This window comes from Cebus imitator, unplaced genomic scaffold (genome assembly GCF_001604975.1).
Source record: "Cebus imitator isolate Cc_AM_T3 unplaced genomic scaffold, Cebus_imitator-1.0 Scaffold193, whole genome shotgun sequence".
Lineage (NCBI taxonomy): Eukaryota > Metazoa > Chordata > Mammalia > Primates > Cebidae > Cebus > Cebus imitator.
In genome coordinates this window covers 2,133,998-2,159,683 of record NW_016107508.1, presented here as the reverse complement: position 1 = coordinate 2,159,683, position 25,686 = coordinate 2,133,998, and the positions used below count along the sequence as shown (strand labels likewise).

At 39.5% G+C, this 25,686-nt stretch overlaps 1 protein-coding gene across 2 annotated transcripts in view; it reads right to left on the bottom strand.

Annotated features, from left to right (window-relative positions):
* The window catches only part of GOLGA5 (golgin A5), a 39,517-nt gene extending 14,140 nt beyond the window's left edge, over positions 1–25,377 (bottom strand). The window contains exons 1-8 of one of the 2 annotated variants that reach the window (XM_037745169.1): positions 25,146–25,377; positions 21,920–22,496; positions 15,272–15,505; positions 13,370–13,589; positions 12,635–12,758; positions 11,256–11,459; positions 6,675–6,845; positions 4,198–4,326 (exon numbers count right to left, since the gene is read on the bottom strand). In XM_037745169.1, coding sequence (XP_037601097.1) covers positions 4,198–4,326; positions 6,675–6,845; positions 11,256–11,459; positions 12,635–12,758; positions 13,370–13,589; positions 15,272–15,505; positions 21,920–22,466 — 1,629 coding nt within the window. In that variant the 5' untranslated portion in view covers positions 22,467–22,496; positions 25,146–25,377. The remainder of the gene's footprint in view (positions 1–4,197; positions 4,327–6,674; positions 6,846–11,255; positions 11,460–12,634; positions 12,759–13,369; positions 13,590–15,271; positions 15,506–21,919; positions 22,497–25,145) is intronic. The other variant, XM_017546975.2, reaches the window with a different exon arrangement.
* Positions 25,378–25,686: the final 309 nt, after the last annotated feature.

Genomic DNA, 25,686 nt, shown 5'->3' with positions numbered 1-25,686 from the left:
AAAAAAAAAAAAAAAAAAGGAAAAAGAAGAAAATGCAGAAACTCTGAAAAGGAGAATGGGTCATAAAGACATTAAAACATATAAAATCTCAGAAATCAAAAGCAATGTAGTACTGACGAATAAACAGACAAACTGACTAATGGGAGAGAACAAAAGTCCAGAAACAGATTTAGATACCTTGAAAATTTTAGGACATGACAAAGGTGGCATGTCAAATCAATAAAGAAAAGATAAACTATTTTTTAAAAATGATACTAGGACACTAAGTAGCCATATGGAAGAAAATTAAATTGGACCTGTAGCTCACCTTACACATCAGAGTAAATTCCTAATAAAGTAAAGATTTATATACAAAAATGAATCCAAAAAAGTGCTAGAAGAAAACTACAAGGGCAAATTTCTTTATAATTTCAGAAAGAGGAATACTATGACTGAAAATCCAGAAGCCTTGGCAGAAAAGAACGATAAAGCTGACTACATAAAAATCAACTTCTGGCCAAGCAAGGTCACTCACGCATTACCCAGCACTTTGGGAGGCTGAGATGGGCAGATCACCTGAGGTCAGGAGTTGAAGACTAGCCTGGCCAACAATGGTGAAACCTGGTCTCCACTAAAAATACAAAAATTAGCTGGGCGTAGTGGTGAACGTCTGTAATCCCAGCTACTTGGGAGGCTGAGGCAAGAGAATCACTTGAATTCAAGAGGTAGAGGTTGCAGTGAGCCAAGATTACACCACCGTACTCCAGTCTGGGCAACAGAGTGAGACTCCGTCTCAAAAAAATAAAAAATAAAAAATAAAATCAACTTCTGCATAGCAACAAAACAAAATGAAAACCCTTCAAACTAAAAGATAAATGACAAACTGGGAAAAATTATTTGTAATTTATATTACAGACAAAAGGCTAATCTCCTCAAAAAGGTTAGTACTTCCAAACTGATTAACAACTGTACTAATGCATTGTTCGTTTGTACAATGGATCACTCAGAATCAGCTTAGAATCTAAGAGTAAAGCACATGCCAATCCAAAAATGTGTCCAAATCACTGAAATACAGTGTCAAACGGAGAAGAAGGAGTAATTGGAGTTACTAAGTACTTTCAAAAGCTTTATGCTTAACCGTGAAGACAGTAAAAGAGTAAAAGCAGCAGTTCATGAGCTGTGTGAGGTAAAGGTGATATGGCAGCACACTGCTAGAGATGCCGTTAGACATTTAGCTCAACCTGTGCATCTCAGAAATGGAAAAAAAAAATCAAGAGAGGTAAGAAAAGACATCATGAGAAAGGTAATTATGATAAGAGAATCACACTTCACAAGAAGGTTTGTTTGATTTCTTTTAAGCACTAGGCTAGTACAAACTTTAGGGTTGATATTACTTAAATTAATAAGAAGTACTAAGGACTCTCCAATTGCAAGATTAAATACTTTCCATCTGGAACATCTGATTACTAAATAAATAGCCATAGGTACATTAAGCTCCATTTTCTTCTACTTAATTCCCTCATTTTGAAAAGGGCACTGGGAAGAGGTTTGGTAAACCCATCTGCCATAATAAAATGAAAATTATCTCATTAACCATCAAGAACATTAAATTGTTGCCTTTTAATATATAATAGTGCCTTGAATAAGTTAAAATGCAATTTCTGAAAGGACAGCTAACCTCATAACTAAATTATCTAAAACAGCTATGACATATCCTGCAGGTGGCTACTTGGTGAGTTTTTCTCTGAGCACTCAGGAAACAGATTGGAAGTACAACTTTCATAATTTAAAAAAAATTTCTCTGAGAAGAGAACCAGTTTCAGAAGTAATAAATACTAATGATTTAAAGAATTTAAATATACAAAGGTGGAAACACTAACAGTAAATTAAAAGAATAGTTTTCTCTTTTGTAAAAGAGAATAATAGTGATTTACTTGTGAGTATGAAACAATATGTACTATATGCCTATAACAATGTTGTCAGTAAATTGGTGATGTTATTAACGTTAGATATAGAATCTTATTCTGAAAATGTGGCTATGTTTGTGTTAATATTGAAATTATTATATGAGTACATTAAAATAAAATAATTTGGCTTGGGAGAATACAACTGCTAGCTGAACAATGAAATCTAATTTTAAACATGATTTGTAAGAAGAGTCTGTAATAAGCCTTTTTTCTCAAGAAGAGTCGTTAACATGGTACTAATATTGTATCTGTATTTTTATTAATATTTACTGTCGTTCCTAGAAAGCAAAAATGCAATAAACTATGAAAACCAACTGATGAATATTTGTTTTTAAGTTTTCTATACTAGGAGACATAAAATACAGACAGGGTAATAGAAAGCATTCTGGGCTCAGAAACAGGAAACCTTGGTTCTATTCCACCTTTAATCAGTTGTACAATATTAGGCAAGTCGAATCACCATTCTGTGTCTCCATTTTTCATCTGTTAAAAAACAAGACTACAGTCATCAAAACAGCAAGTATGGATATCAAAACAGAGATATGGACCAAAGGAACAGAGCAGAGGCCTCAGAAGTAATACCACACACCTACAACCATGTGATCTTTGACAAACCTAACAAAAACAAGCAATGGGGAAACGATACCCTATTTAATAAATGGTGTTAGGAAAACTGGCTAGCCATATGCAGAAAGCTGAAACTGGACCTCTTCCTTATACCTTATACAAAAATTAACTCCACATGAATTAAAGATTTAAACATAAGACCTAACACCATAAAAACCCTAAAAGAAAACCCAGGCAAAACCATTCAGGACATAGGCATAGGCAAGGTCTTCAGGACTAAAACACCAAAAGCAATGGCAACGAAAGCCAAAATAGACAAATGAGATCTAATCAAACTTAAGAGCTTCAGCACAGCAAAAGACACTATCATGAAAGTGAACCGGCAACCAACAGAATGGGAAAAAAATTTTGCAATCTACGCATCTGACAAAGGGCTAATATTCAGAGTCTACAAAGAACTTAAACAAATTTACCAGAAAAAAACAACCCCATCAAAAAGTGGGCAAAGGATATGAATAGACACTTTTTAAAAGAAGACACGCAGCCAACAAACATATGAAAAAAAGCTCATGGTCATTGGAGAAATGCAAATCAAAACCACACTGAGATACCAACTCACACATACATTTAGAATGTAGAATACATACAGTTAGAATGGCAGTCATTAAAAAATTTGGAGACAACAGATGTTGGAGAGGATGTGGAGAAATAGAAATGCTTTTATACTGTTGGTGGGAGTGTAAATTAGTTCAACTGTTGTGGAAGACAGTGTGGCAATTCCTGAAGGATTTAGGAACAGAAATTCCATTTGACCCAGCAATCCCATTATTGTACTGGGTATATACCCAAAGAATTATAAATCATTCTATTATAAAGACACATGCACGGCCGGGTGTGGTGGCTCACGCCTGTAATCCAAGCACTTTGGAGGCCAAGGTGGCGGATCACCTGAGGTCAGGAGTTCAAGACCAGCCTGACCAACATGGTGAAACCCTGTCTTTAAAAAAAAAGAAAAAAGAAAGACACAAGCACATGCATGTTCATTGTGGCACAGTTTACAATAGCAAAGACTTGGAACCAACCCAAATGCCCATCAATGATAGACTGGAAAAAGCAAATATGGCACAAATATACTATGGAATACTATGCAACCATAAAAAAGGATGAGTTCATGCCCTTTACAGGGAAATGGATGAGGCTGGAAACCATCATTCTCAGCAAACTGACACAAGAACAGAAAACCAACATTACATGTTCTCACTCATAAGTGGGTGTTGAACAATGAGAACACATGGACACAGGGAGGGGAACATCACACACCAGGGCCTGTCACGGGGTGGGGGGATTGGGAAGGGATAACATTAGGAGAAATATCTAACATAGATTCTAATGTAGATGACGGGGGGATGGATGCAGCAAACCACCATGGCATGTGTATACCTGTGTAACAATCCTGCATGATCTGTACATGTACCCCAGAACTTAAAATATAACAAAAAAATAAAATGAGATTAAAAAAAATAAAAAACAAAAATCAAGGAGGATGGGATGGGAAAGCAGGAGGAACCTGCGGGGTAACCCTGAGCCTATACGCTAAGATTTCACTAAGCTGCTTTCCTGGGAGGTCTCCTCATATGACCACTAGAGGACACAGTTTCAGTAGCCATCAATCTAAAATCCTGACCTGCTTCAGTCGCTCCAGTTCTGTCTCTAGTTCTTGTTTAGATGCTTTCTGCCCAGCTATTTGGTCATGCAGTTCCTGTAACTGTTCTCTTGCTGACTCTGCTTCATTAACTTGCTGTGCCTCCATATCCTAAAGAGAAAAAGCTTGCATGTAAAAGCAATGATTAACATTCAGTTCAACATTTATTGGGCAATTATTATTATTTTTTTAAAGAGTCAGAGTCTCACCATCACCCAGGCTGGAGTGCAGTGGCACAGTCATAGTTCATGGTAGCCTCAAACTCCTGGGCTCAAGAGATCCTCCCACCTCAGCCTCCCGAGTAGTGGGACTATAAGCACATGCCACCAGGCCTGGCTTAATTTTATTTAATTTTGTTTTTAGAGATGGGGTATTGCTTTATTGCCTAGGCTGGTCACAAACTCCTGGCCTCAAACAATCCTCCTACAGTGCTGGGATTACAGGTGTGAGTCACCGCAATCTGTCTACAGAGCAATTACTATGTGCTGTGAAGTGGGCTCAGGAGGCACTGAGGAATAAAGATGAGTAAGACATGCTTGTAGCCTATAGGGAGTATACAACCTGACACCTTCATTGTCTACTGTGGCTAACAGTGAGCGGAATGAACTGGGGGCTACAGCTGCTGCAGTAAACAATAGCTACTGTAATTATTTACAATTACAATTACTGTAATTATTTACAATTATTGTTTATAGTGCTCAATGGACAATAGCTACTGTAATTATTTACAATTCTTCCATTTTGTTAGACCTAATACTTATGATACACTGCATAAATTTTTACAAGAGTAAGAAAATGGGTCAATGTTATTAATGATGCTGAGCAATTAAATAAAACAAATATTTTTCATAATCTCAACAAAAAGACATGGAACAGATATGAGTAAGTTTGGCATCTACCCAATTTCTAAGTTCGCAGGACCAAAATCTTTGGAATTCAAATTCACAGATAAAAAAAAAAAAAAAATCCTACCTTAATGAATAACAATAAACCCAGAAATAATAGTAGCTATTATTTATTGAGGGTCTATTACATGTCAGAAACAATGCTACGTCCTTTACATATTTTCCTTTATTGTCAATAGAACCTTTGTTTACCTACATTCTATAGATGAGAAAACTAAAGCTCCGCAAGACGAAGTGTCTTATGCAAAGAGCATCTGCTGAGTACCAAAGACGGAGCCTATCCAGGCCTGTCTGTGCTCTAGACAAGGTGTCCTATTCTCACAACTTCCATGCTTTCTTCTGTAGTTCACAAGTCTCACAACATGCAGAGTTAATGCATGGATGAACATCCTTTACAAAAAGTTTCTTTTAGAAAAGGAGGATCATTATGCTGCACTTTATCTTCTCTCACCCTTAGAGATTCCTTCCTATGATATTTATGTCAAAGACCTCCAAGTTTAAGCAAAATAAATGGCCCATTTTTACTTTTAGATTAAATACAGTAATTATACATAAACTGTAAATTATAAAAGTAGAAATAAAACTATAATTAGAAGACCATCCCTGAGCCCATACCCATATCAGAAAACATCTCAGCTTCACATATAAGCTCAAATCTGGTTTGCTTTTAACCACTAGAATGTTAAGATTTATAATTATGAAGACTCTGTTCTAACTCCAAACCTAGGCACATGGCAGGCACTTGGTAACTATTTTTTGAATGAATGAATCTGTTTCTTATCCCCATAATTTTGTGGTCAACTTATGGATTAGAAACCTGGTCAGGCACGGTGGCTCATGCCTATAATCCTAGCACTTGGGAGGCTGAGGCGGGTGGATCACTTCAGGTCAGGAGTTCAAGACCTGTTTGGCCAACATGGTGAAACCCTGTTCCTACTAAGAATACAAAAAGTAGCTGGGCATGGTGGCACTTGCCTGTAATCCCAGCTACTCAGGAGGCTGAGGCAGGAGAATCGCTAGAACCTGGGAGGTGGAACAGGGGCTGCAGTCAGCCAAGATCATGCCACTGCACTCTAGCCTGGGCGACAAAGTGAGACTCCATCTCAAAAATAAAAAATAAAAACCTACTGCTTTAGCCCAGCATGGGCTGCAATAGCCCTACAATTCCAGCACTCTGGGAGGCTGAGGAGGGAGGATCACCTGAGGCCAGAAGTTTGGGACCAGCTTGGACAACATAGGGATACCCTGTCTCTAAAAATAAAAAAAAATAGCTGGGCATGATGGAGTGTGCCTGTAGTCCCAGATACTTGGGAGCCTGAGGAGGGAAGATTGCTTGAGCCCAGGAGTTTGAGGCTGCAGTGAGCTATGATCATACCACTCTAGGCTGGGAGACAGAGCAAGATCCTGTCTCCTTAAAAAACAAAAACAAACAAACAAGCAAAACCTATTGCTTTAGTAATGCTGTTTCCCTAAAATACAGAATCCATCACCTCTCGAACTGGTAACATCTGAGGGTAAATGTTGTCTACTAAGCTGAACCATGATGAATCTTACCTGTAATTCGGATCTGAGCTGATGTATCTGACCCATCAGCTTCTGTATTTCCTCCCTCTGCATCTCTTTCTCATGCCGAAGTTCTTCCAGCTCCATGTTATTGGCAGTGCTGCTATCTAGGCCTTCAAAACCAGAGCCTTCCTTCAAGCTGTTAATCAATTTTTCCTTAGACTATTATAAAAAAAAGAAATATGCTTAAGCAAAGTAGAAATTAGTTTGTATACTGAATATCCACCATTCAGAAAATAACCTACTACAGAAACATTCCATTATCTCCATCAAAAAATCCACAGGTTTTCTTAAATTCATAAGGATAAAAAAATACAATAGAGCCTTGCTGTATGATGTCCTTGGACTTTAGCCCCCACAATCATGGTAAAGTTGAAAACTTGCTATAAATAAGATTTTTTTTTTTTTTTCCAGTTCGTCGTGGTGACTCACACCTGTCATCCCAGCACTTTGGGAGGCTGAGGCAGGCGGATCACCTAAGGTCATGAGTTTGAGACCAGCCTGCCCAAGATGGTGAATCCCCGTCTCTACTAAAATTACAAAAGCTAGCTGGGCATGGTGGCGCATGCCTGTAATCCCAGCGATTCGGGAGGCTGAGGCAGGAGAATTGCCTGAACCTGGGGGACAGAGGTTGCAGTAAACTGAAATAGTGCCACTGCACTCCAGCCTGGGCAACAGAGCGAGACTCTGTCTCAAAAGAAAAAAAAAATTTTTTTAATTTTTATTTATTTATTTGAGACAAGACCTTGCTATATTTCCCAGGCTGGTCTTGAACTCCTGGCCTCCAGCAATCCTCCTATCTCAGCCTCCCAAAGTGCTGGGATCATAAGAGTGAGCCACCACACCCGGCCAAACAAGATTTTTCTCACATTTTCTTCTCATACTTTTTATTTTCCATCACATTCTACTCAACAAGTATTTATTTGGCATGGTGCTAGGTGTTCTGTGCAATAAAGATAATGTCTCTCTCTCAGACAGTACCCTCTGCCTTACAAATTAAAAGAGAAGTTACAAGTATTCAGCAGAAGGCAATAAACACAAGTGGAGAAAGGGATATGGTCAGATTACTTGCAGAGTTCTGAGAGGAAAAGCCACTTCTGGATAAAAGGAGGCTTTAACTCTAAGAGAGCCTTGAAATATGGGTAGGCTTTTTTTAAGTGCAGAGAAAAACAGAGGGCAAAGCATAAAAATGCAAAAGAGAAAGTCTATAGGAAAATATTGTGAGATGCAGTTCAGATAGTATTTTAAGACCAATTTGGAGGGGCTCCAGATCCCAGGCTAACTGTTTTAATATTATTTGACAAGCTAAAACAAATTACAGAAAAGTAGATAGAGGAGTGACATAACCAGAGAAGTGTTTTAGGAGGCTAACCTTGCAGGGCTATGAAGAAGGGGCTCACAAACGGTGGTCCATGGGCCTGTTTTTGCACAGCCTGTAAGCTAAAATTTTTTTTTACATTTTAAAAGGATCATAAAAAAATAAAAACAAAGAATATGTGATGGAGACTACAGGTAGCCCACATAGCCTACAATATTTACTATTTGACCCTCAAAACGTTTTCTGACCCCTAGGATAAAAGAGGATATGGAAGAAGAGATTCGATATGCAAAGATCAGTTTATAAAGTCCTAATTCTAGACTAGGAACAATAAGGACCAACAGCTTTCACCTTAAATTCAAATATTATAAGGTCATTCTCCTCCATCAAATATAATTTTTCCTTTTCTGGATAGTAGGATTATAGGTTATTTCCATTTCCTTCTTCAAACTTTTTTTGTAGTCTTCAAATTTTCTGTGATAAACACGATCATTTATAACATTTTAAGATTTTTTTAAATAAAAAAACCAGAAACCTCCCAACCTCATTCCCCCACCTAGCTACTGTCCTCATGACCATGGACAAACACACTGCCTTCATGTCACCAGCTCCCAGCTACCCTGGAACTCCCCGTTGAGAGGTCCCCCACCCTAGTTGCCAAATCTGACAACTCAGCTTGGTACTCGTCACATCAGAGCCGCCTGCCATGGCTGGCAATCATGCCCCACTTGAAACTCTCCCCCTGCTTGGCTTAGTGGATGGCATCAGTCTCCTCCTGGTTCTCTCCAATTTCTGACCACTCACCTTCTCAGTATTTTTCTTTTGCAGGTGATCTCCCTTTGCTAAATTTGTAACTGCTGATATTTAAGACTGTTTTTAGACCTCAGCCTTTCTCCCACTTAGGCTACACATCGCTCTTGGCTAACCTTACCTACTCTCCCAACTTACTTCTAATTACCTTTCTAACATTTTCACCTCAATGTCGCATCAATTTTGCATACTCATCATAATTCCTCATACTCTCTTTTAACCCTAACCTGCTCTTTCCTGTTTCTCCTTTTATTAACACAAGGAAACATCATTCATACACTCAAACCAAAAACCTGGAGTCATCCTAGATTCCATTTGCCTTTTTCCCATCCTTCCAATTAAAACTCCACGTATCATATATGTTCTACCTCTGACATATCTCTTAGCTGTCCCCTGCCTGCCATCCTCACTGCCACAAACTTTGATCAGGTCCTCATTATTTCTTATAATCACCTCTTCACCATCTACATACCACTGATGTCACTATGCCACCCCTTATCACTTCCATGTATTCAATAATTTACTGAGTACCAGGCACTGTGCTGGGGTACAACAATGAACAAGACGGAGGTCCAAATCTCCCCGAACCTATTCATCAGGCTGCCACAGTTCCAACACTCAAACCTGATCATGGCTTCCGCCTGTCATTGAGCTTTATGAGTCTTTTGCCTCCCATCTCTGAAAACTTATGCTCCAGCAGCAGAGAACTAGCTGCAGTCCCTTAGAGACGCCATGTTCTCTCCAGCCCCCTTGCTCTGGCACAGGAAATCTCTTCCCTATCATGAGTCTTGCTATTCATCTTTCAAGTTTCTCTTTATACCACATCTCTCAGTGCAGTGACAGCCCCAGGAAAGTTTTAAGAGATTCTTCTCTCCAGCTCCCACTGTACTGCATCAATAACTTTATCAATTATCTCAGCTTCTTTCCATTAAAATGAATGTTTTCTTAAAGGAAGAGGACACATCTCTTGAGCTTTGTATCCTCAGTGCCTAGTGAGTAGTTAGGTGCTCAGTAAGTAACTTTTCAACAAATTAACAAATTAGGGTGATATAAAAAGTACTTAGGAAGAAGGGTTTGGGGAGGAGATGAATATGATAATTCACAGAAGCAGCATTAGAAAAAGGTATTCATAGCCATTAGGAGTTTGTGACTAAAGGAAAAAGGTAAAGTCAAAAATGAGGTTTCAAGCTTTCCTGACAGATGGTAGTAACACTGACCAAAACAGGAGAATGAGGGAGAAGCTGGTCTGGGAGCTGAATACCCCATGCCTCCACAGTAGAACGCTGAAGTCAGGAGGTCAGGGTTGGAAACATGCTTGAAGTCCTATGCAGGTGGCTATGGGAAGCAGAGTGAGCATATGGCAATGCAAGGTAAGAAAAGGCAATGAAAGAGGCTTCACGACAGAGCTTAGGGGGACTTGACTCTTTGGAAATTGGGAAGAGGGCCCAAGAGAGACAGAAACAGCAGTAGAAGAGGACAAGAGCGCCAAGAAGATGAGAACAGCATAGAAGGCAGGAGTTCCAAGAAAGTGGGAGGGTTAATGGGGCCAAATGTTCTACCAAAATAAAAGGTATGGAGACTAAGAAAAGGGCAGAGAATATTTATTTTGGTCACTGAATACTTTTGAGAAGAAATTTCAGACATGTAGTAGGAAAAGAAGGAGATAAAGTTAACAAGGTCTACAGAAATGAAGATGGCATATATACAATAATTCTGGTAAGTCCGTGCAAAGTGGGTGCAAAGCTAAAAGAGACTGTTTTTCTCTTAGGAGTCTGGGATCTAGTCTTCATTTTTCCACTAAGTAACCATGTGCTCTTGAATAAGCTGAGCCAGAAGGTGGCAGCAGCAGAGAGAGGCACACACAGGAAGCAAGGGAATAGATACATGGAGAAAGGGCTTACATGAGGTGGGAGGAGAGGGAGTCAGTGCACAGTAGGGAAATGATCCCAGAAACAAAATGAAAGGACATGTTTTCCCTCTGAAATGAGGGGCAAAGGAAAGAGAACTTGAAAATGACATTAGATGACTGCAGTCTTTCTAAGTAGAGGGTAAGGTCGCCTTAGATCTGAAGGAGGGAAAGAAAAGCTGGATGAGGCAATTCTGAGAACTGGATGGGTCCTAAAGCAGTTGCTGTAAAAATTCCATAGGAGATTAACAAGAAAGAATAAACAGCTGCTCAACAACAAGCACTGATATCATCACGGTGAGTAAGGTGACAGGTTGAAGACTTGAACTAGACAGTGGGAGAAGGAATTTTTAAAAAAAGAATTGGTAGGAACAACAGACACTGTATCCTTTTAATCAAATTTCTCAAGTAGAGCAAGACACCTAAAGCTAGCCAACCAGCCAAACACAAAGCATCTCACACAGTATCTACAGGTCTCAAAGTGTCTTTCAGTTAACTCGCACATCTTAACATCCAAAAGTGTCCATTTCATGCTTACTTGGAGTATTCTAGTAGCTTTTTGCTTGTAGTCAATTAATTCCTGCTTAGAAGACTCCAAGTTCAACTTATATAGCTTGACTTGCTGCTGCAGTTCTTCAACTCTCTTCTTCTCATCTGAATATTTTCTTTCTGCCAGAGTAATTGCTTCTGCTAAATTCTGACGTTCCACTTCCACTTTATTAAGGCGTGCAGCAAACTCACTCTGTGACAAATTTTTATACCATAATTATTATATCATTGAGCTTTGAAACACTTTCACAACCATCCATTCAGATATCTTATGGGATGTATTAGCTAAGCCCAACAACATAACAGGGAGGGGAAAAAATTCTTAATTTGTTAGGAACTAAAGAATAGGAAATCTAAGGTTGTGGCTCCCAAACATGGCAATGCATCAAAATCAACTAGGAAGTTTGTTAAAAATACAGCCATCCAAGGCCTTTCCCAAGCTTACTAAATTGGAATTTTCAAGATGGACTTGGGAATCTGTTTTTTAAGAAATTTCCCAGGTTAATATGGTCACTTGGATACTAGGTCTGCTCTGATATTAGCTGATCAACTGCTTCCAATTTAATAAGTAGATAAATAAGTGTAAATTATACCACATTTTAAATAATCAATATCCAAAAAATAATGTAAAATATCTCATTAATAACTTTTAATTTGACTATATGTTGAAATGATTACTAATTTGGATATACTGTGTTAGATAAACTATATCATTAAAATTAAGAAACACACACTACCTGATACTTACTTTCAGGACTGAACTACTTTCACCTGTTGAAAAGCTAGCCCAGACCAGTGGTTTGCAACGCTGACTGCTCATTAAATACACCTGTGAATCTTGTAAAACCAAAGTGCCAACACCTAGGCCCTACCTCACACAATGGAAGGTGACTGCGTATGGAGACCAGGCAGTACCACACAGGTGATTTCCATGTGTAGACAGGGCTGGGACTGAACTAGATGCAAAAATTCATCTAAAAGTAAAACTCTACAAATTACATATAATTTTCTCTTGAAATAAATGAGCCAGATTAATCTGGAATCAGAAAAAGCTTAAATTAATAAAAACCAAGTATGATCTCCCAACCATTAGCATTTAATCAAATAATGGCAATGATTGTTGCAAAAATTAAGTGAAAGGTGTATATCTCTAACGCATATTAACTATTTTGTCTCTCAACACAAAAAATTAAATAAACTTAGTAAGGATCAAGGTAAATTTTCAAATATCTGATTTTTGTCACAGAAAGAGAATTTTCTGAAATGTACTACAGAATTGTATGAAAGAGTTAATGTGCTATGAAACAGCATAAAGTCATTTCTTCCTTGTCCAAATAACAATAGGAATCCATTATCACCCATTCTAACCTGCATCTGTTTATAACTCTCCTGCTCTCTCTTCAGAGTGGCATCAGCTTCATGCAGTCTTTCCTGAAGAGTTTGCAGAGCTTGATTCTGCAGGCTATTACCTTCACTCTGATCCTGTATTATTCTAAAGGAAAATGCATCATGTGAAAAAACTCATGTCTACAGTGTACAAGTGATAAGGCAGAATAATTTTTGGAGCATCACCTTGTTAGTCAAGCACAAAAAAGACGATGTGACTGAAACATTCTTAGACAAATCTTTCCTTTCTAATGGAATGTAATCTATATTTTTAGGCATCCAAATATAAGTACACACTACATAATAAAAAATGGCCAGGCACGGTGGCTCATGTCTGTATTCCCAGCACTTTAGGAGGCCAAGACGGGCAGATCACCTGAAGTCAGGAGCTCAAGACCAGCCTGGCCAACATGGTGAAACCCCGTCTCTAAAACAAAAAAATTAAAAAAATAAATAAATAAAAATAAAATAAGATTAATGACAATATAAATGCATTTAAATTCAGAATTTGTTAACAATGCATCTCAAGGTTCAACAATGAATCCATTTTGATCATATACATTTCTAACACTACCAAAAGAAATAGTCCCTCTTGCAAATTTCCAAGAAAGCTAAGTTTCATAAGACGATAGATACACTACAATGCCTACCATTACTTGCGCTGGAAAAAGAGAATCATTCTATCTCGTTTTTTTCATTATTCACAGAATCACGTACCGTGATTTTTCACTCTGTAAGGCTTCTAATGCTTCTGTGCGAGTACTCAGCACCTGGTCAGCTTCCTGGAGTCTCACTTTCAGTACAGCCAGCTGGGAATCCTTTGCAGCCACAGCTTCAGTCAGGTCATCGACTTGGGCTCGAAGTTCTCGAGTTATTCGATCACTCTTTGAATGGTCGGCATTCCACTTTTCAACTCTTGCTCTTGCTTTGTTTAATTCTATAAAAAATTTAAATTTCTCTATACAAGCAAAACCAAACACGTTTTTCTTGAAGCACATATAGTTTCTACTATGAGTGCCATTAGTACTTTCCTTATTGCCAAAATTAGGAGCTTACACATATCTTCAATTTTCTTTGCCCCAGTGGGTCATCCATTTTTCAAGGCCAATATTCCCACCTAGATTACATTAATAGATTATAAAGGGACATCAAGCTGGCTGCTCTTCTACAATGCTGTTTGTATATCATATAGCATCTGGGAGCCAAAACTAGTATTAATAGATAGCAGAGTATATTTTGGAAAGTTCCACTAGTAACAGGGGAAGGAATGCAAATCCAAATCAACGGTATACCCCAGTAAGAACAAAACAAACAAAACAAAACCTAAAGATAAACACAGAAAAGAATCTATTTCTTTCAATTATGTTGCAAAAAGTTGTTATTCTTTTGACCTAAGAAATCAATGCAAAAAGAGCAAAGTAGTACTCTATTTCAGAATCCAATGGCATTTCCACACCTTCACATACCATATGTAATTGCAATTAGCCACCAACAAATTTTTTAAAATACTGAATCAAACTTTATAGGATCTCAAAGCTTTTTTTTTTTTCTTCAGTGAGACAGATCTTTTTTTAAAGAAAAATGAGAGAGAGAGAGAGTGAGCCTCACTCTGTTGCCTAGGCTGGAGTGCAACGGCATGATCATGACCCATGACTCACTACAACCTCCAACTCCTGGGTTCAAGCAATCCGCCCACCACAGTCCCCAAAGTAGCTCAGACTACAGGTGCATACCACCACCCAGCTAATTAAAAAAAAAAAAATTGTTTTTTGCAGCAAGGGGGTCTCACTCTGTTGCCTATGCTGTTAATAAACTCCTGACCTCAACCAGCTTTCCAATCTCAGCCTTCCAAAGTGTGGGGATTACAGGCATGAGACACTGTGGCTGGCCAAACAGCTCTATTTCTATGCCTAAATTAGTCTGGGTAAAGCAAAGCTTTTTCTAAAGTCAGCCTGACTAGTGAGTCTTAAACTATCTACCTATTCCTCTCTTCTGAGTTTCTATCCACAGCTTGGCAAAGCTTTTCCCACCATCCCCCAACTCCTTTCTAATTAGCCCCAGAAACCAAAGCAGCAATTCTGTCACTCTGATTTTCTTCTCAGCCACAGTCACAATAACATTCACACTTTTCTCAGTCGCCACCTCAGTCATGAGATTATTTCCTTCTTAATTATCTATTTCTGAGGAACCTGAGGTTTTCCACTCCAGGGCCTCACTGCACATTTCTCAAGAGTACTGTACTGAATTCCATCTACATTTTATGCACCCTAGAGCAGCAATACTGCAACGCTATTAGTGCCTACTATTTTGTTTAATGGAACAGTTTCCCTTGAAAGTTCAGAATAAATGAATCAACTAGACTACTACTACTGTTTGTTCCTCTCAGTTCTTATATGTCATGGTTCTTAAAGAATAACCAAAGAAGCCAATACTTTTTACGTTTTGGGTTGGTGGGAGGATGACTGATCCCATTTCCAAATCTGGGCCCTGTATTTCTATGAAAATATCATTTTACAAGTCTCATCTAATTTCTCACAGTTTAAATGTAAATACTGTTAACAGTTTAAAGTTTTTTAAAAGTTAAATTCCTAATCCTGCACAATTTAAATAAGCCTCTACCTTCTTGAGTTTCTTTGGATCTTTGAAGTAACGAGGCCATTTCTTGATTTAAAGACTGAACTTCATTCCTCAGCAGCTGATTCTCCAGTCGAAGGTTAGATAGTTCATGTGATTTGCCACCATCATCATTAGGTGCTGGGGTGTGCTCAGTGCAGGTAGCATTTGATGATGCATTTTCCTTTGAAGGTTCCTCTTGACCTTCATGGCTAGAATCTGAGTTATTGGCAGCTTCTGTTAAAAAAGAACATGTTTTTGTTACATTGACATGTTCACCACATATGCATTAATAACTTGCTTTGGTAGGATGCTCAAGTTGACTGCTATACAGCTAAAATACCATAAAAAGTAAACAAATTCTCAGCTCAGCGTGGTGGCTCATGCCTGTCATCCCAGCACTTTGGGAAGCCGAGGCAGGCAGATCACCTGAGGTCAGGAGTTTGAGACCAGCCTATGCAACATGGTGAAACCCCATCTCTACCAAAAATATAAAAATTAGCTAGGCATGGTGGCATGCACCTGTAGTGCCAGCTACTTAGGAGGCTGAGGCAGGAGAATTGCTTGAACCTGGGAGGCCAAAGTTGTTGCAGTGAGCCAAGACTGCGCCACAGCACTCCAGCTTGGGCGACAGAGCAAGACATGGTGCCAAAAAAAAAGTAAATTCTTAATAGCTTCCCTCTGATGACATTTCATTCTCATAAATGGAGCATATGGACCTCTGAGGATCCTCAAGTCTGGATACACTGAATGAATGGCAACAGAGAATACAACACAGTTCTGGGGAGAACACCAGAGATCACTTGAGTGGTTGGGTTCAGGTAAATAGTTTTGGATTTCCTTTTGTCTCCAAAATGTTTTTGGAAAAATAACCAGGAGAAGTCTCAAACACTGAAAAATTGAGAAGGCACAACAGAACAGCTGCAGGTTTCAAGGCAAGAAGAGTAGCAACAGGTCACTGCAATGTTTTTTTTCTTTTGTTTTAACAAACTGGAATCTAAAATGTCTTACCCAAAGAGACAGAGGCTCATGAATTCAGATTAATCTTGTTTTTGTTACTAAATATAATGCAAGAATACTTTTAAATCACTCTAAATATTATGTGATGAAAATGAACTATCTAAATAACAAAACTGACTAAAGCAATAAATATATGGGTAAAAGATACTTTATAAGGTTATATAAACAAATATCAATAATCAAATGAAAAAGTTCTGAACATCTTTAGTCATCAAGGAAACGCAAATTAAAATCACAATGAGAACCAACAGACACCCCCTAGAATGGCTAAAATGGAAAACACCAAATGCTGGTGAGACTGCAGAGCAACGAGGCCTCTCACTGTTGGTGGGACTATAACATGGTACAGCCACTGTGGAAAAAGGTTTTATAATGCAGCTATCATTTCACCCAGCAATTCCACTCCTAAGTATTTCTCCAAGAGAAATGAAAACATTTGCCACAAAAAAGCAAGTACAAAAATGTGTATAACAGTTTTATTCACAGTAACCCAAAACTGGAAACAAACTCAATGTCCATAAAAGAGAATGGATAAACTGTGGTACAGCCATATAGTACTATATAACAATAAAACAGAATTAAAAAAAGAACAATAACATGGATGAATCTAACAGATCAGTAAAAGAAGCACATTAGAAAGTATACATACTATATAATTCAATTTATATGAAGTTTTAGAACAAGCAAAACTAAGGAGAGAAAAATCAGAGCAATGAGTGCTTCTAGAGATGGGGTTGGGAGATTAACTGAAAAGGAACATGAGGAACTTCCTGGGGCAAAGGAAATCTATATCATGGTAAAGGTGTCGGTTACACAGGCATAGCCATTCGTCATATAAATAAGATTTCTGTGCATCTTAATATATGTACATTTTACCTAAAAGAAAAAATAACCACAAAAAGCTAATAATCAAGTGGGGTAGAGAATGGGTGGGTACCTAACCCATGATTTTAAAATGGGACTGTTGGCCAGGCATGGTGGCTCACGCCTGTAATCCCAACACTCTGGGAGGCCAAGGCAGGTGGATCACGAAGTCAGAGGTTCAAGACCAGTCTGGCCAACATAATGAAACCCCATCTCTACTAAAAATATGAAAAATTAGCTGTGTGCAGTGGTGTGCACCTGTAATCCCAGCTAATAGGGAGGCTGAGGCAGGAGAATCATGTGATCCCAGGAGGCAGACGTTATAGTGAGCCAAGATCGTGCCATTGCACTCCAGCCTGGGTGACAGTGTGAGACTCCCATCTCAAATAAATAAATATATAAATGAAAATAAAAATTAATTCAAAAAATCAATTGATTTGTATACTATATTAATATTAAAGAAGAAAAACTATATTATTATCTCCAGTGGTAGAGAAAAAAACATTGCTAAAATTCAACATAATAAAAATTCAAACTAGATATTTATAGAAATTTCCTTAACCTAATAAAAAATATCTATGAAAAGCCTAATGTAAAATCATACTTAATGAAAACAAAGAAAGAACAAGATACAAATTTGGTTGTTGAGTCCTAGCCAATGAAGAAAAAGATTTTTTAAAAGATAAAAGGGCTAGGAAGATACAAACTATCCTTATACACAGATAACTGTGTTGTTGAAAACTTAAATTTATGTCCAGAAAAACATGAAGATTAAGAGCTATCTAGATTGCTGTGTATGTATACACAAAAAACAACAAAAATTTTTACACAGCAAAAATTTTTACACAGCAAAAATTTTTACACAGCAAAAATTTTAACACAGCAAAAATTTTTAAGAAATACCACATATAATTGTTTCAAAAAATACAAACCACTTAGGAATAAAACATAAAGTATATAAGATCTTTACGGAGAAGAAAATAAAATCTTAATGAAAGACATGACAAAATATGTTGAAATTATACCCCATTAGTGGATAAGAAAATTCAATAGAGCAAAAGTGCTGATTCTCACCAAATTATCTATATAGAAGCAATGAATTACCGATAAAAAAGAAATTTTGTGAAACTTGATAAGCAAATCCTAAAATGCATATGGGAGTGGAAAGTCCAAGAACAGACAAAGCATTTCTGAAGAAAGACCACGAGGTGAAAGAAGCTGCCCTGTCAGTTATCAAGACATATAAAACTACATTAATTAAAACAGGGCGGCACTGGCACAAGGATACACAAATAAACCAGTGAAACAGAATTAGGTGTCCAGAAACACACTAATGAGTACTTGATATATAAGAGAGGTGGTACTGCAAATTGGTAAGGACAAGAGACTCTTTTCAATAAATGATGCTAGAATAGCCAGTTTCCCTATGGCAAAAAAATGGAATAGAATGCCTGTCTCACACTATAGAAAACAATACAAAAAATATCTTCATGAACTCAGTGTAAGGAAAGATTTTCCAAGACACAACAAACACAAGCCATCGGTCATCTATATTAAGAACTTCTATTCACTGAGATACTACAGAGAGAGGGGAGGAAGGGAAAACCAAGGTAAAATTGGAGGAGGAAAAGAAAGAATTGGAATTTAGAATATGTAAACAATGTCTATGAATCAAGAAGAAAAAAGACAAATAATCTAACAGAAAAAAAATTTATTAAAAAAGACTTGAGTAGATGCTTCCCAGAAAATGAAACCTGAATAGTCAAATATCTGAAAAGATCTTCAACCATACTAGTAATAAAGGAAATAAAGAGTATCAACAACAAACCTGATCAGCAAAAAATAAAAAGTCAAATTGAAAATAAAAAATGGTGAGAATGTGGAGCAAAAGAAGTTCTTAACCACAGCTGGTTAGAATATAAATTGGTATAACCTCTGCAGAAAGCCACTTCAGCATTACTAGTGTAGCTGAACACTGTCAAACCCTACAGCTCGGCAATTATATTTCTTTCTTTTTTTTTTTTGAGACGGAGTTTCACTCATGTTACCCAGGCTGGAGTGCAATGGCGCGATCTCGGCTCACCGCAACCTCTGCCCCCCGGGTTCAGGCAATTCTCCTGCCTCAGCCTCCTGAGTAGCTGGGATTACAGGCACGCACTACCATGCCCAGCTAATTTTTTGTATTTTTAGTAGAGACGGGGTTTCACCATGTTGACCAGGATGGTCTCGATCTCTTGACCTGGTGATCCACCCGCCTCGGCCTCCCAAGGTGCTGGGATTATAGGCTTGAGCCACCGCGCCCGGCAGCAATTATATTTCTACACATTTCTAGGCATCTCAGGACATTGGTTCTCAACCTGGGGTGATTTTGCCCTGCAAGGGACATTTGGCAATTTGTGGAGACATTGTTGGTTGTCACAATTGAGGGTGCTACTAGCATCTAAAGGGTTAAGAGGCCAGCGATGCTGCTAAACATCCTACAAAGAACAGGAGAGCTTCCCACGCTAATGAATTATTTGGCCCAAAACGCCAATAATCTCAAGGTTGAGAGGTCCTACCCAAGAAAAACAATTTTTATAACTCCTGTGTATTATAACCAGTTCTAATTCATTTCCCTGACAACTAGGTTCCCTTTAGGTCCATTCTTTATAGTTAAATTCAGGTTGTTTTCTTTGAAAGTGCAAAAATAAGCCATGCCTACTTGACTTAAAGACCTCTACTAGCATCACACTGCCTATGGCAGTCACTTTCAACTACTGGCTAACAACCACCTACAGAACAAAATCAGATGCCCTGGCTCCATCCCCAGAAAATGTGATTCAGACTGAAAGATAGACTGAAGTGGGTGAGGTAGACATGTAAACAGATAATTTTACATGCGGTCTAGTAAATGCAGCAGTTGAAGTATGGTCGGAGAGCTGTGGAAGCATGAAGAGGAGGTAACTAATTGCATAAGGTATTCAGAAAAGATTCACAGAGGGTCTGTATTTTTAGCTGGGTCTTAAAGAATGAACAGGAATTTGCCAGGTAAAAAAAATAAGTTAGAAACAGCATTCCATGCAGAGAAAACAAACTCTTTAAGGGGTTGGGTGAGCAGAAAACGTTGTAAGAAAGTTTTGGAAACATGAGTGTGAATTGGACGATGATGAAGAAAATGCAGCTAGCAAACAAAGTTGGGACCTGTTTGTGAAGGCCCTTGTTATCACACTGTTTATGCAATTAAACCCATCACTCCTACATATCACTGTTAAAGATTGATCCCTGAACAACTGGCTTTAGAATCACTTGTGCCATTAATTTAAAAATGAAATGAGTACCTTCCCAGACAAAATACAAAAATTAGCAAAGCGTGGTGGTACACTCTTACAGTCCCAGTTACTTAGGAGACTGAGGTAGAATAGCCTGAACCCAGGAGGTAGAGGTTGCAGGGAGCTGAGATTGTGCCAGGGTACTTCAGCCTGGGTGACAGTAAGACCGTCTCAAAAAAAAAAAAAAGAAAGAATCCCTGTGGTTAGGGCCATGGTAGCTCATGCCTGTTATCTCAATGCTGTGGGAGAATCATTTGAGCTCAAGACCAGCCAGAGCAATACAATCAGATACTGTCTCTATTAAAAATAAGTTTTAAAAATTAGCTGGGCACAGTGGTGTGCACCTATAGTTCCAGCTACTCGGGAGGCTGAAGCAGTAGGATCACTTGAGCCCAGGTCAAGGCTACTGCAAGCTGTGATAGCTCCACGGCACTCCAGCCTGGGCAACAGAGCGAGATCCTGTTTCAAAACAACGAAAGAAACCCTACGAGAACCTACTATCATGTTTCTTGCCTTTTCTATTTTCAGAGACAGGGTCTCATTCTGTTGCCCAGGCTGGAGTGTAGTGGTATGATCTTGGCTCACTGCAACCTCGACCTCCTGGGCTCAAGCAATTCTCCCGCCTCAGCCTCCCAAGTAGCTGAGACTTCAGGCATGCACCACTGCTCCTGGCTAATTTTTGTATTTTTTGTAGAGATGGGGTTTTACTATGTCGTCCAGGCTGGTCTCGAACTCCTGGGCACAAGTGATCTGCCTGCCTCGGGGTTCCAAAGTGCTGGGATTAGAGGTGTGAGCCACCATGCCCAGCCTATTGCTATTTTAAAACACTTAGTAGGTACTTGAATTAGCCACATTTACCATGTTAATCTCATTTCACAGCTGAGGTGTACCTGTAGAGGTAATCTCACAGGGAATTAAACAACTGAAAACAAGAATTCTAAGCTCTTGCTTCACTACTAGGTCAATGCCTTCCACTCTTCAACTTGGATCAAAGTTCAGTCTCTCAGCTTTATTTGTGGAGGATGTAGGGGAAAAACACACACACAAAAAAACACAACCCAGAAAATATGTGAAGTACAGTCTGCTGCCATATTTATAATCCTAGTAACAAAAAGATATCAACTGGGATTGTCCCCGATCCTAACTTACATGCTTTCTTTCAGATTACAAAATTTTATTTTTTTAATCTTAAAATGTCTTAGAGAATCAAATTTGAAATACTTTGTTAGATGCTGAATGGGTAAAGTTACCCTGCAGACAACATTCAAAAGTCCCTGCTACAACTGTCTACTGACTAATAGTACTCAATGATGTCTCCCTTGTTGACCCCACACATTTGCACTGTCTGCCCTTATAGCAGTGGAGACAGATCCCATAACAGTGAATGAGAAACACCATAAGATCATATGATGACACATTCAATTTGCTTAACTCTAAAACAAACAGAGGACTGATGAACTACCGTGGGTTTGGCTCCCAAAAGAATTTTCTTCAGCGGTTTTGATGGTGGTTACACTGGGGTTCACAGAACTGACACTTGATGTCCGAGAACTCTGAAAGACAGGTGTCTTGCCTTTTTCCTTTTTGATTTCCACCCTCCCGGTAGGCTCCTTCTGTGAACTATTAAGAAAATCAAACAGCAGCTCATCATCAGGTTCTGACTTTTTTCTTCGCACAAACTGGGATGAAGGCCTAGGAACGGATGCATTTTCAACAGGATGAGAGGCCTCCACTGGTGTCCGAGATCCAACTTTCACATTTGCAGTGCCAGCTAAGATGGTGGCTTTTTGATTTCGAATGTTATCAGCTGCTGATGAAATGTAGGTAGCTTTGGGTCCAGTCTCATATGTCAAATCTGTATTTTGCTGGTGAAGTTCAGTATAATCAGTATTTTTGCTATGTATGATGTTGCTGGTATTGTCTTTCCTACTAAGAGCTGTTGCGGCTCCTTGATCGACTCGGTTTAAAAGATCTTCTGCCTTTCCAGCAAGATCAACAAACCAAGACATGATGGCAGCAGAATAATCCTATTGACAAACCTGTAAAAAGGACATAAAATGATCAGTGTGGCATAATGGCAGAGTATAATAAATGTTAAGACCAGACTCTGGAGTGAGGTAGTCCCGGGTTGAAATCCTAACCCTTCTAATCCTACCTGAGTAACCTTGAGCTAACTAATGAGGCTGAGAAATCTTATCTAGAAAAAAAAAAAAAAAAAAAAAAAAAAACAAGGGTGTGGGTGTGTGTGAGGGGGGGGGGGGGGGGGGGGGGGGGGGGGGAGGGAATGTACTTACCTTACGGGATGGTTTTATGATGAAATAATATATAAAAAACACTTTGCAAAATGCTTGTCACATAATAAGCACTCATTTTAGTGGCTGCTATTACCATTATTACAACTAGCCCTTCTGTTTTTATTATTACTATTTCATGAAAGGCAAATCTTAATGTAACAAAAGCATCTGTTATGGGCTGAATTGCATCCCTCCAAATTCCTTTATTTAAGTCCTAACCCCCAGGCCTCAAAATGTGACTGTTTTTAAAGATGGGGTCTCCAAAGGGATAATTGAAATGAGTCATTAGGGTGAGCCCTAATCAAATATAACTCGCATGTCCTCCAAAGAGGAGGAAATTTCAACATAAACAGGCATACAGAAAAGACACAGGAACAAGGCAGACATCTACAAGCAAAAGAAGTAGGCCTCAGGAGAAACCAACTCTGCCAATATCTTGATCTTGGACTTGAAGCCTTCAGAATTGAGGGAAAATAAATTTCTGTCGGCCCAGCCAGTCAGTCTGTGGTACCTGGTTAAAGCAAAATTAATACAGCATCCAAATAGCAAATAACTCATATGGCAAAACTCCAGTACAACCAAATAAAAGTAAAATTCACTGAAGTTTGTTTAAAAGTGCTAAAACTTGAAAAAACTTTTCTATTAAATACAAAAGCTATCTTAATGTTAAACTGTGGCACTATTAAATATAATTTAGATGTGCATATAATTTGTCTAAGGCACATGTTCAATAATTCAAATACTCAACACCATGTGCACATTAAGCTAAGTTCAGAATAAAAAACAACATTGCATAACCACTAATTCCACACATATATTTGAGTACTTACTGTGTGCCGCAATAAATCAATGTAATGATGAACATACAGATACAGAAGAGCTCTATAATAAAGTCCACAACCATTTCTAGACTATGCACATTGTTCCTTTTGCCAAGAACTCTTTCATGGTTAACTTTCTTGTTCTTGGTCTTCACTCCAATGTCATCTGCATCAGAGTTCTCCTTTCCACCTAAGTTAGGTCAATCTTATCTGTACATACCCTATTCTTTTGCCTCACAGCCCATTTTATAATTACGTATTTTTTTTTAACATGTCTCTTGTTCTTCAGGCAAGGGGCGCAGCGGCTATATAGAGACTATGTCTATTTTGCTCACCAATGAATTCCAAAGTCTAGCACACAGTAAGCACTCATAAATACTGCTGAATGGAATTTTCATATGACAGAGGCTGTGCACAGGTACCCATGTATCTTTTATCATATGTCATTTTTACAGCCACATTATGTGGTAAACAGCAACATTCTTTTTTCAAAGCAAATGTGGAAAGGATTTAGAAAGATCACCGAGTTTACACAGCAGCTCAGATACTCAAGTCTAAGTCAGCCTAGAGCCAAACCCACGTTTTAACCCTTGCCTCCCTATACCATACCGCTCAAAATCTTAAAAAAACCTCAAGAAACTCATCCTTCACACTCAAAAAACTCATTCTTTACACATGTAACTATTACATGCCTATGTATTTCAAAGTTTATAAAAAATCAAATGAAAATGGAGATGAAATCTCTGTAACATAGAGAACACCATACCGGCCAGGCACTGTGGCTCATGCCTGTAATCCCAACACATTGGGAGGCCAAGTGGGGAGGCCCACTTGAGGCCAGGAGTTTGAGACTAGCCTGGGCAACGTAGCAAGACCCTGCCTCTACAAAAATAGTAATAAAAAATCAACACACACTCATTAATTCTTTATATCTTGCCTCCCATTTTAAAATTAATTGGGCTTTAAAACAGCATGCAATTGCTGTTAATGTTGCAATGAATGTTGATTACCTAATTAAATAAATACTTAGATGGGACCTGGGCACTTGCCCCACTGACAAAAACATCTCACACGCACAAAGGACTTCAGAGGCACAAAGCCGTCAATTCCCCCGGCACTGCCCAGGGGCAAAGAGCGTGCTTGGGATGGGGATGGGTGTGCAGAGGGCGGTGGCAGGGCCTGCTTCAAAGGCCAGGGGTCAGCACAGAGGGAAGGAGACTGGAGGTCGGTCTGTCAGGCTTAGTCGGCAGAGCCCTGGGGTCTGTCAGTCTGTGGATCTCAGTTAAGAGAGTAGGGACCCCCACTACGCTCCCCACCCATCTCGTTCCGTGCGAGAAGCACGGCGAGGCCAGGCAGGGGTCGGGTGGAAGGAAGACAGAGGAGGGTAGTAAACAACGTCGGCTGAAGCCCAATGGGTCTCTCCAGCTACCCTCCTCAGCCCCTAACAGAGCGAAGACGAGCGCGACCCGAAAGAAGGCGGACAGACCTGGGTCTCCGCTAAAGGGACGGCGCCCCAGCTCCTAGGATCGTTAACACCCCCGTCTCGTTCAGTGGGCCCCCACCTCCGCCTCACCTGAGGACTCCGGAGAAGCTGTACCCACGGCTTAATCGCCGTCCTGGGCCGCGCCCCCTCAGCAGCGGGCCCAGAAGGGGCCCAAACTGAGTAAACCTACCCTACCTGCCCGGGCCCTGCTACCGCTTCCGGGAGACGTGGAAGGGGCGCGAGGCCCCCAAAACAGAGTGGCTTTCGAGCTGCCTGAATGGCTGGGAGCCGAGAACAGCCACCTGCAGGCAACTCAGGCGGTGGCGCCGGCGACTACGGGGTCCTCGCGCATGGCCACGCCCCTTTTCCGCCCGTAGCGAGATCTGGCGCTGCGCTGGGCCTGCGTGCGTGTGACGTGACTCACCTTCCGCGTTGGGCGGCCCGCAGGCGGCCGGCACGACATTGAAGGCCACACCCACAAAGGGCGGGACCTCACTGCTGGCCGAGTGGGAGACGTAAGGCTGTGCCCAGCTTGGAAGGAATGCGAGTCCTGAGTTGGAAGGTGCGTCAGACTCCGGTGAAATGGCTAGACTTCATGTTTCTCGCTTTCCCTCACCATCTCACCCTAGTT